The 12,540-nt window shown below is 42.9% G+C and overlaps 1 protein-coding gene across 1 annotated transcript in view; it reads left to right on the top strand.

Moving 5' to 3' along the window:
• LOC144773827 (uncharacterized) overlaps positions 1-12,540 on the top strand; it is a 1,242,163-nt gene that overhangs the window by 321,781 nt on the left and 907,842 nt on the right. Inside the window, exon 3 of the mRNA XM_078658922.1 lies at positions 10,887-10,918. Within this exon, the coding sequence (XP_078515048.1) occupies positions 10,887-10,918 (32 nt within the window). The remainder of the gene's footprint in view (positions 1-10,886; positions 10,919-12,540) is intronic.

Below are 12,540 nucleotides of genomic sequence, written 5' to 3'. Positions count from 1 at the left end.
GGCTCATGCCTGGCCACCAGTACACTGATTGTAGTTCTTCCAGAGAATCTTTTAGTTTGAGGTGTCTGAGACCCTCGCCCATATGTGGGTCTGCAATTAACAAAGTTCTCCTGTCCATGTTTGGAATTACTCTATCCCCCACTCCAGGGATTCGAGCAAAAGGGACGGAGTTTGCATCGATTATGTATGTATAATTGAGTGGATAGTTGATCGGTAGCGCTGAGCAGTCGCCTTTTGATGACGTTTTTACCGCCAGCACTGTTTCACCGTCAATGTATTTCATTGTACGCTTTTTTCTAGCTCCGGAAGCCGATTTAGTTGCTACCGCTGTGGCTGTCTTAGCTAATGAATTCCCTGCAACGTGAACGCCATCACGCTGATGACTCAGTGAGTGTGTCACGTGAGTCTTTGGTAGTTCTTTCTGTAAAAGAACTATTTGTTCCCAAAGCAGTTTTTGCTTTATTGTTGCACCTGTGTCATCTTTGTAACCGTTTTGAATCCATTTCTGCAAATCGCTGTTATATGATTTGACGCAGTAATACGAATCGAACACTATAAGTGTCGGGAATTCGCGATCTGCATTATCTAGCGCCATTTTCAATGCTATTATTTCAGTCTGTTGTTCTGAATTGGTTTCTACTGAGTGTGTTTTTGTTAATAGAGGTCTTAGTTTATCTCCGCGCCACACTTCTTTTGTAATCTCACATGTGGGGTTGTATGCTTGTTCTCCCCAAACGGAGGGTTGAGCATGTCCGTCTGTATAGATTACACAAGCGTACTGTCGTAAGGGCAGAATGTCGATTGGCAGAGGGAATGTTCTTTCATATTCTAGATTTTTCAATTCTTTTAATTCTGGATCAAAGTAGTATTTTACTTTGTCCGTTGTAATTGAATTCACCCATTGTATCCATTCCGGATTCAATGCTGTTGTTGGTAAATTACACGGTGTTGTTAATGCCTCAAAGGCTGATTCTGCTGTTCTGACTGTGATGTGTCTACCGTCAGCTTTATCTTTTTCTCTAGCTATTGCGGTTTGAACTGCATGAACAATGTTTTCTTTAATGCTGAATTTCTTTTCAGCTTCTGTGTACAAGTGTGATTTGAATGCAATTGGTACCTTTTCTCCCTCGTTAGAGGTCAGGTATGTGAATCCGCATCTTCCTGGGATGACTCGAATCACAAGATTGCGTGTGTTATCACGTGTTTCTAATTTTGTTTTTATTAACATGTCACTTTGTAAGGATCTCAGAATTTCTGTGTGTTTTTGAGTCCAATTTTTTCTTTTAAAATCTGGTTTTATTAGATCATAAAGGGGCTTGACCCTTTCTGCGTAATTTGCAATGTATGTTCTTCCGAAATTTAGGAAGCCTAGAATTGACTGTAGGTTTTTTAGTGTTCTAGGTGCTTGGAGTACGGCACATTTCTCTAGGAAATTGTCAGCCAGGCTTTTGCCTTCACTTGATAATTCATATCCTAAGAACAGGACTGTTAGATGGGCAATTCTAGATTTTTTAAAGTTGAATTTGTAACCCTCTGCTGCGAACCCAAGTATTATGGTGTTCACTCTCTTCAAGTGAGTATCCAAGTCATCATCTGTTAGGTATATGTCGTCGACATACGATAATGCTTCGTCATCATATGTTTGTAGTAACTCTGTTACTCTCGCTGAGAATAATCCTGGGCTGTTCTTGAACCCTTGGGGTAACCGACAGAATTGTTTTTGAGCGCCATTTATTGAGAACGCGGACAAATATCTGCTCTCTGGTGCTATATTTTGACAAAAGAATCCATTAGAGATGTCTAATGTTGTTTTGTATTTTTTGCGCACTATGTTATTCATTAGCGCTGCACTATGCGAGTTTTGCACTGCAAAAGTTTTGCAACATGAGTTAAGGTGTCTGTAATCCAAAACTAGACGATATGAATTGTCTGGTTTGGAGACAGGAAACAAAGGGTTGTTCATTTGTGAGGTGCAAGTTTCAATCACCCCCTGGTATTCTAATTGATCTAGGATTTCTTTTACCTGTTTTTTAGCTTCTTGCTTAATTGGGTACTGTCTTTGTGCAGTAGGTTGTGATTTTAACTGGATTTTGTGAGGAGGAGAGTCCTCATCCCATCCTACGTGATTTTTATATAAAGCAGGAGCTTGAGCTACTGCCCACTTTCTAGCAAGTGTGTATTTTTTATGAATTGGGATATGATTTGAGAAGGCAGGCATAATTATTTCTTCGCCATGAGGGCAGTCCCTGACAAACTCTGGTGGCCAGTCTTTTTCAGCTAGAAGGATGTCATAGCCCTTGGAGAGATTATCCCAAAATAGTCCCCTTATTTTTCTAGTCTTATCCCCTTCTATACGTAAAGTTATTTCATATATTTTGTGAGGTTTGCTAACTCTGGTGTCTGCAGTTTCCACTTGAAGATATTCATTCGTGTCCACTGTCTCCAGATGATTCATAAGGACTTTGCGAGCTATGCTCACTTCTGCTGCGCTGTCTAGCATTGTCTGAGCCCATTCTCCGTTTTTCAGTTGTGTCCTCAGTATTCTCGGCATTGTTAACTACTTTAATACTGGCTACCTTCTTTTTTGGAAATTGTAATTTCTTATTTGGATGAGCAGGTTCCTTGTCTTTGGACTTGACGTGCCCTTCCCTGGGTTCCGATCGTCCTCTTCTTTCCGATTTCTGCGAGGAAGTCTGAAAAGATTGAGAGGGACGTGTATCAAAATCTTGATATTTATCCGGTTTCTTTATATTATCCCTATTTCTAAGGTTGTATTTTTTCACAGAGGGCTCACTTTGGGGAGAGTTGGGTCCTTGGTCCGGAGATCTTTCTCTCCGCCGAGGAGACCTTCCTCTGGACTGGAATTTCTTTTCTTTTGGATTGGATTGTTTGTTTCCATCCCAGTTCTTCTTTTGACTGTTTAGATTATTTTTAATAAATATTTTTTCAGGACTTTCAATCAGTTGGGGTTTTACTGGTATTCCACCTAAACTATCTCTACCTAGTTCCTCATAGGATTTTTCTATAATTCTGGCAATTTCAGCTGGTTGGTCTGCTATAACTGTTTCTTTTAACCTTTGGCGGATCGCCACGTTTGCTGCTTCTCCCTTTATATTGGCTAGTAATATAGCCGAGACCTGCTTGAAGTCTTTCAGTAATTTCATACCAAGAGTTAAAGCGGGTTCTGGACCGTATTCGTCTTGAATTTGTTTTAGCACATCTGGTATTACCGAAATGGATGGAACACCATGCGTTTTTGTGTAAATGGAAGCAAAGACTGTACCCCAAGTGTCACAGTCCTCCACGTGTGGTGCGATTCCCATTGGAAGACAGATAGTCAGAATCCTGTGTTTATCCACAGGAGTGGTGTCTGGAAACACCGCCTCTATTTGGGTGATTTTTTGTGCTAACCAGAATGGTATTTGTTCCCTTTTAGCTGGTACTTTACCTAGGCAGGACTGTATGTTCTGTGGTGTAATTTTATTTGTGTTCCCCTGATGAGGGGTCAGCTGTGGAATTTTAATTGCTGGTTGGATTGTTGAAGTCCGCATTACATATTGGACTAATTGTCTATGTACTTTTATTAATTGTTTTAGTTGTATTAGAAGATCTGCTGCAGACATTCTTTCGATGTCTGGATGTGGTGTGTATCCGGCTAGGACCGGCCACGTTGCTCCTGGTCTACCTAATGGACCGAGCCTGGTGATGTGATTGTTGTGTTTTAGGGCGCCATTAAACAAGAGCGCGTGCTCTTGAAATTTAAGTGGTACTTCCACCTCCTCAAAAGGAGTGTATTCATCAGGAGGTTCCTCTGTTTTGTAATAGTGGAAGACCTTTGTTACAGCATTTGCTGCTGGAAAGTGTATCCATGAATAGAATACCTCTGTCTGCTGATATTCGTGTGCCTCTATTACGAATATGACTGTGCCACCTCTAGGTGTCAGTCCATTTTCTATAAGTTTTAAAGTTATAGATTTCCTTTTGTTGACCGGGATAAGTATTATATCCGGGTCTGCTTCTTGCATAATATTATCAGCTGCTACGAGTTCAGCTGCTACTCTAGCTATCTCTCTTTCTTCTTCAGTGTCTGACATTCTACTGTCAGGAAGGTTATTTTGTTTGTTTGCAGATCAGGTTTCTTATGGAAACAAAGATTAGATGCACAATATTTTGGAACATTGTATCCTTCAACGTTGACTAAACCAAGAACCATACATAGGAGTTTCCTCCTGCGAGGTTTGGCGGATATGACCTTTCACCCACTCCAGACGTTTTTGGAGTATTATGGGAAAAAAAGGGGTCTGAGAGAAAAAGCACGACTGAGTTACTCTAATGTCTTGCGTTAGTTTTATCGCCTTTCCAAACGTTTGGGCGCCATGTAGTGTAGTTCCTATTATCCCAATAGGCTCTGCGCATTGGAATAATACCTTCAATAGTATAGGCCTAGACCAGACGTTAACTAGGTCCTCTATTGTCGATATTAGACTTAAAGTTTTGGGTTTGCCAGCTAGCTCAGAGTTCACTAGAAACTTTCTCGAATAGGCAAGGAGGAGTTGAACCTCCCTGGATAGACAAGAAGGGATTTCGTTTCTGACAACCATAGAACATGACAACTTTGCTCTCCCCTAATCAAGAGTGTATCTCTAGAGTTGTGTGAAAACAAAAGACAACTTATTTTACTCAGTCAGTACGTGCATTCTTAGTCTCACCAGATTGTAGAGAAAAGGAAGAGACGGGCGTGTTCAATAAAAGATGTTATTTATTGATCAGTCTCTTTTCTCATACAAGAGAAATGGATCGATATTATCGCAATACTTATGGTTAAGTAAAGTGCATACAATAAAAGCAGAAGTATAAAATAATACTGTAAAAACATTTATATGGTTTCTAAGCCATAAGGTGGTTTAAAATGGATAAAATAGATACATACACATATACATTTGACTAATCGTACTCAACTGGTGTTTCTAACTACGCCTACCCCGGTGTACCTGACCTAAGCCTAATACGTGGGCGGGAATAGAAAGTAGCAGTTTAAGTTAAGTTTGTTTTGCCAAGTGACTGACTCAAGAATTCTCTGCAAGGGGTTATTCAGTTCTGTACCTGGAATCTAGGATGAATGAGGGATGGTATCTCTCGTCTCTGGTCTCGATATTCTAGGCTGCCTGCGAGGGCTACCCGGAAGCGCCGGAGCTGGATTTCTCGGCAGGAGAAAGCAGCGTCTCGTTCTCAGCGCGTCAGGAAGGCGGGGCTGCGCCAGCGGGGTCTGCTCTGCTCTGGGCTTCGGCAAGTCTGGCTGCTCCGATCTCGTCACCACCGCGTGTGTTTGCTTAAGGCAATACCGGTAATATTTATACCTGTAAGGTGCCGAGATTGACGTAAGGATGGACATAGATACGTCAATAAGGATGTCATACGACTTGGTCGTTAGCACATTCTTTTGCTGAAGTTCTCGATGAAATCAAAACAATGGCCGCAGGGTTTTTCCCAGGTTGTCAAAGGTTTGATTTGTTTTGAGAACTCCGTATGCCTTATCAGGGGCTGGAGGAATATCGCTTGTCTAATTAGATGGCAAGCGTTATGACCTAATCAGATAACACGTTCCTGTGCCGTAGTGTGGCTTAATCAGATAACGGTTTCTGCATCATGGGATGGCTGCTAGTTAACTTGTTAACCAGAACAGGGTCAGGAATAGGGGGATCGATACAGAACCTATAAGAATACATCACAAGAGAAAAATCACAACCCATTTTAACCTCCGAATCTGAATGGTCCATTTATATTTCCCAACTGTATGCTCCTAATCAATTAGCAGATCAGTCTGAGGGGGTTGTTAAGAACTTAGAAGAATTGGGGGTTGATGTAGGAGAACCAACAGAATCGGAAATTGTAGGTTACATTAAGGGGTCAAGATACTCTGGGGCAATGGGTCCAGATGATGTTCCGGTAGCCATAATAAAACAGGATTGTGAAGATTGGGCAACATTTTTATATCCGTTGTTTGCTCATTGTCATGACACTGGGAACATCCCGTATTCCTGGAAGGGAAGTATATTGGTCCCGTTATACAAGAAGGGCCCAAGAAACCCCCCGGCCAGTTTCAGACAAATCTCCCTTTTAGACGCAACGGGGAAACTGTTTGCAAAGAGTATCCTGGGCCACTTGCATGAGTGGGCATTCGGAAATAATTACATACCTCTGGAACAAACAGGGTTCCGTAAGAATCGTGGTACTCTGGATAACATTTCTGTCCTACAAACGTTAATTGAAAAATATCCTGTGGGCCGAGGGGTCCCGTTGTATACTGCCTTTATAGATTTCTCCACAGCGTTCGATAGGGGAGATAGGGGGACTCTGTGGAGGAAATTGGTTACAATGGGGATCCCAGGGAACCTTTTAAGATTGAGAATTGCACTCCATTCCTTGACGTGGACAAAAGTCTTGTTGGGGGGATCTCAAGGCCTATCGAGGAAAATACCCACAACGGGCTGAAGCAGGGGTGCCTTTTGGCCCCTTTACTCTTTTCTATCTATATCAATGATCTGGCGAATCGGGTAGGACGGAGTAAAGGGGACCCTCCCCATATAGGTAACCTTAAACTAGTTGTCTGTTGTATGCAGATGATGCAATAATAATGGACTTAACTCCAATTGGGCTGCAGAGAAGATTGATAGAGCTGGTTAAGTACACAGAAGAGCACTTTTTAAAAATAAATATTTTAAAGAGCAAAGTTATGATTTTTAGCTATCAAGGGTGCAAGGTTAGAAAAAATCTGAGTTGGTTTCTGGGAAGGGAAAAACTGGAAGTTGTGAAATTGTATCCATATTTAGGAAAAATATTTTCAGACAGGTGCTCTGCTAGCAGACATTTGGACCATTGTAAAGGGAAAGCAATTTCACAAGCTTCGGCAATTAATCGCCTGTATATGCAATGTGGGAAAAGACACTTTTCCCACATCATTTCGGTTTACAAAATAAAAATCCCACCGACTTTGAATTATGCTAGTGAAACAGTAGATGAGTTTGAATGGGCCAAATTTGAGAAAGTGGAAGTAAAGATTTGGCGCCAAATATGTAATTTGAATTATGCTGCGCCAATCGCGGCACTTAGGCTCGAATTTGGCCTTCTTTCGACATACGTGTTATCAATGGCTGCCTGTTTAAGGTGGTGTAATGCTTTGATAAATGGCCCCGATAATTTATTGAGGGCAGCACTGCACAGGGAAATATTTGTTAACATGATGGGGAAAAGCGCTATTTTTAGAAACAATTTAAAGGCTTTGAGTTTGTTCGGTTTAGATAAGGAAGGGGCAGCAGCCTTATGTAAATCCTCGTTAAAGCATATAATTAAAAAGTCAATATATGTGGTTTCTCGTAAAAGAGATCTGATACTAAGTTCATTAAATGGAAGGATGGACTGCATTGCTGGGAGTTCTATTGTTAAAAATCCCCAACCGTATGTTCTTTGGAACCTGTAACACGGAGTTTGTAGGGTGATTCTATTGTTAAGAATGAATTTATTACCCCTAAGAATTGTAACAGGTGCCTGGGAGGATATTCCCAAAAATGAAAGATACTGTCAACTGTGTAACAGCGGTATACAAGACCTGAATCATGTTTTGATTGTGTGTCCGGCACTCCATTCTATACAACGTAGATATCTGAGGATTGCTTTTTTAAAGTATAATATCGTAACAGCTGAACAGGCCCGTAATTGTCTTCTGTCCCCTCCATCGAACTGATGTGTTTTAAAAAATTTCGGTTTTTCAGAGTTTTTAAATGTTTATTAGGTTTGTAACATTGTGAAGTGACTCAAGAGCTTATAATATCTCGATGTTAAATCATCTATACTGCTGCTAGGGGAGGGTGGGAAACATTTGCCCATAAAAAGAATTGTACAGATCACCTGCACTTTTTGTATGAATGTAAATAGCCTTATTTAATATTTTTAGGTTAGATTATCAATATAGCTGCTAGGGGAGTATTGGTAAACACTCCTCCAAATATTGCACAGAGCACTTGCTTTTTTTCGTGATAAGGTCTTTATTATTATTATTAATGGGCATTTATTAAGCGCCTGGTTACGCCACTGGCGTGTCCCCGCGCTATGACAAGTGGAGTTACTGTCCCCCCTCCTCCCAAACAAGCTATTTGCTGAAAAGGTGCGTTTTAAGTTTTTTCCTAAACTGGACTTCGGAGGGTTCAAGCCGAAGTTCCAGCGGAAGATTATTCCAGCATTTGGGAGCAAGGTATCTAAAGGATCTACCTCCCATACGAGCTTTAAATATTCTTGACCTTTTGTATCATAATTAAGTGCCTTTGGTTTTTCCCTAAAACCCGATTTCGACTGATAATTATTCTTGTGTATACCTCGTTTCTTAATCAGGTTTTCCTGACAGCCCATTGTGTGTTTTAATTGAAAGATGTTCGTTTAAGTGACTCGAGTGTTTATAATATCCTGATGTTAAATCATCTATACTGCTGCTAGGGGAGGGGGGAAATATTTGTCTTAAAAAATTGCACAGAGCACTTGCACTTTTTGTAGGGGAGTTTTGGTAACCACTCCTCCGGAAATTGCATAGAGCACTTGCACTTGTGTTTGAGAGGGTAGTGCTTTTCCCCTTTCCCAAAATCCCGACTACAATTGTTATTATTTCTTCTGTGTACCTCTTTTTAAATCAGGTTCTCATGACAGCCCATAGTGTGTTTTAATTGAAAGAAGTTATTTTGCATTGATATGATGTTGCCCAGTGTATAGCTTAGTCTACTGAAGGAAATGGTGTTCTTTTTTTAATTGTTGGTATCCTAGTATAAAATTGTACTTGTATTTTTACTTCCCATTCTTGTATGTACTGAATGATGTTTTATTTTTGTACTTTATGTGGAATTCTTCGGAATTCTAAATCATAATAAATAGTAATTGGAATTACCACTTCCGCCACCTCCTTCAGCTATTCACTTAGGAGCGTTTTCCTTGATAAGAAATGCTAAAAAGGAAGCAAATTACAGGCCAGACTGGAGAGGGAAATGCTGCAACGACCATGGACTCATTTTTTTTTCCAGAACAAGCTTTATTGTCATATCAGGAAAGATTGCACAAACATTTCACAGTACTCCGAACCCCGGAGGAACCATGAGCAGAAAATCTAGGTATAGCGATTAGCAATCAATGCAGAATACAACGGAAATCAGTTTTGCCGAAGAACCCCCAAAACCCACCCCCCCACAGAAACTACCCTCCACCCGGGCCCCCCCCCCCAACCCCTAACACGATGTCGGTCCATATTCAATAATACAGTCTATATACATTTGGCAGTACCCTCCTACCCTCGCCCAGGTCCATCCAACAGCTGCTCACTGACAGCATCCTGTTGCGCCGGCGGCTCCAGCCACAGTCCCCTATAGTCCGCCCACCTCTTCCAGATTTTTAAATGTTTCTTAGGGCAGCCTCGTGCCACGAACACCGGGCGTTCCAAACTCATATAGTAGTCCAATCCATGTTTCCAAGCCTCTATCGGGGGGGGCTCGAGTATTTTTCTAGGCACGGGCCACATCCCTTTTAGCCACCACCAGGCCTAGGAGTAACAAGTGTCTTTTATAGATGTTGCCTCCCACCCGCTCCAGAACATGTAAGAGACCTAGCTGTGACGTACGGGGGAGCGTCCAACCCAGCACCTCATCCAGACAATCCCAGACCCGCCTCCAAAACCCCTCTAATGCCCCGCAAGACCACACCGTATGCACAAATGTGCCCACCTCACGGCCACACCTCAAGCAGTCAGAGGAAGCAATCAGACCAGCCCTATGCAGTCGCTCTCTTGTGTAGTAGGCCCTATGCAGGTATTTAAACTGAATGAAGCGTAATTGCACTGCAATAGCCGCCTCCCTTGGGGCTGCCAGGGCCTCTCTCCAGCTTTCCTCATCTAATTCTCCTACATCTCTTTCCCATATAGATCTCAGTCTGTCCAGGGAGGAGGAGCAGTTGGTAACGAGGGATTGGTAGATTCGGGATATTTTTTTATCTTCCAGTTCCCCCATGAACAACTTGGCTTCCAAGGGGCTGAACTCCGGCAAGGATTCCAGTCCCTCCAGGGCAGGGGAGATAGCGTGTCTAAACTGCAGATATTGAAGGAATTGGGAGTGTGGCATATCATATTCGTCCCTCAGAGCCTGGAACGACTTAAGAGTCGTTCCCCACATAACATGTCCCAGCGTCGAGATCCCTATAGCGTCCCAACCTCTGAATCCCCGCAGCGCCGCCAGAGTCGGCAAACGGCCATTGTGCCACAGGGGAGTCTCCTGCATCAGTGTATTTGTCAGGGCTCCAAGTAAGTTACCTGATATCCTCTTGTTTTCTTACACAGGAGCAGAGATGCTAGTACCCAAATCCCCTAAGACAATGCCGGCAGGTCTATATAGAACCTTCCGACATCATCTCCAGGGAAGGGGATGTGGATAAAATAATAAACAGAGAAGAGACTGGTCCGGAATGGTTCTCTCAGACTACTTCCTTCTGGGTGTCTGCATATCTGTGAACTAGAAATCAACATACATTAATTTCCTACACTCCTTACACTAGCCTTTTCTATCTATAGTGTGATAAGTTATCCACCCTTATGTTTCTGGACCTTGCTTCTCTTCTTAGGGTTTTAGGTTGCTTTCATTTTCTTGCTCTCTTCTAGTTAGTTGTCACTATGTAGAATTCAAGATAATAAGCAATTTTATTAATGCTCTCCTACTGCTACACTATTTGTCAATCTTATTATTAATTTAACTAAACATCACTTACTTCACTAACTAGTTGAGAGTAATTATGATGGGGTTCTGGAGAAATATTGTTTTCTTGAAAAAAGCTCTTGACTGAGCCTTCTTCCTTTTGTCTTACAGGAGTCTTCCGCCTTGACAAGAACTCTGGCTGGGTGAGTATCGATTCTTTTATTTCTTCTTTCTTTATAGCTTAGGATTTATTCTACAAACTCTTAATAGTCATTTTCATAACTTCTTTTTCTGAGATAACTTTATACAATGTTTTTTTCAATGTAAGACATTAAACATGCGCAATGCAGCGTTGAACTCTTCAGTTTGGGTAAACACACATGACTGTTACTTAGCTTCTTCTTTCACAAAATGTATTTCCGAGTGAAGGACTCTCTCCTTAGATTCTCCGCTGACTCGAACTTCGTCTTGGCTGACTCTACAGGTTAATTTCTGCTCTCTGACGACTGCACACGCCGTTCATCACTATACGTGTAACTCGAACTCGGGCTCAAAGGGTCTTTTGTTACGCGCTTGGATTAATGCGCCGTAACACTTCTTTCCTCAACACTTGCACTAATGCGAGTGGAGTACTTCAACAAGGGTGTTTAACTATGGAGTTTCAGGATTTACCAGAACTAAAACACAGCTTCGCCTCAGTCGGTTGTTCTGGTGAAGTGCGTAGGCTCTAGCGCTCGCGCACCGTTCGTACTCTTCAGAATCAGAAAGAGGCTAAACGACTAGAGCGTTAACCTCACAGCATCGTGGCCACAGCGGCGGCCATCTTGTCCCTCCAAGTTCGGACCTTTTCTGTCCATGTAACATTGACAGGAATTGTACAATCATTTTGGGCTGATACTGAGCCACATGCTTGTAAGCCTAATTGCCGGTTCCTGACAGTATTCCACCACCCCATACGGCCCAGCGCCCTCCGCCACACCTGAAACACCACCTGTGTGACCATCGGAAGGTTCTTTCTCTTTGCCGCCGAGTAGAGGAGCTCATGCAGAGTATCAGGATCCATCAGGTACCGCTCCAGGGCATACGCCGGGTCGCTGCGGTCACCATACCACCATTCGTTTAACACCAACAGGTGGGACGCTTGGTAATAAGACAAAATATCCGACGATGCCAGGCCGCCACAATATGTGGACAAGAAGCAGGTGCGATGTGCCACCCGGACCGCACCCCCAGCCCAGAGAAAGCGACCTAGCGCCGAGTTGACCTGACGGAACCATTGTGGCGCAACTGGGTATGGATGATTTTGTAGCTGATATAGTAGGCGCGGAAGGGCTACCATCTTAAATATGTCGGAACGGCCATAGATATTGAGGGGCATGCGGGACCACGTCTTCATATCAGAACGAACTTTGTCCCCCACCGGAACGATATTGCGTTCCCACGAGACTCCCGGTATATCCGACAGGAATACCCCGAGATATTTAATGCCCCCGGCTGCCACCCGGAGGGCCGACGCCCAATCGCCAAGCGCCGCGCCATCGCCTATAGTCCATAGTATAGATTTCTGAATATTAAGATAGAGCCCCGAAACTTCACCAAAGATCCTCATTATTTCAAGAACTCTCGGGCCCGACCTATTAAGGTCAGTGAGAAAGAATAACACATCGTCCGCATAAAGAGCAATCCTATCCGATGGCCCAGAGTCCCACTCGAACCCTCTCAGCTGCGCATCCATGCGGACCCACGCCGCTAGGGGCTCCATGGCGAGAGCAAATAAATATGGCGAGAGAGGGCAGCCCTGGCGGGTACCCCGTCCTATAGGGAA

Source organism: Lissotriton helveticus, chromosome 8, assembly GCF_964261635.1.
Source record: "Lissotriton helveticus chromosome 8, aLisHel1.1, whole genome shotgun sequence".
Taxonomy (NCBI): domain Eukaryota; kingdom Metazoa; phylum Chordata; class Amphibia; order Caudata; family Salamandridae; genus Lissotriton; species Lissotriton helveticus.
This window is presented reverse-complemented; position numbering and strand designations above follow the sequence as displayed.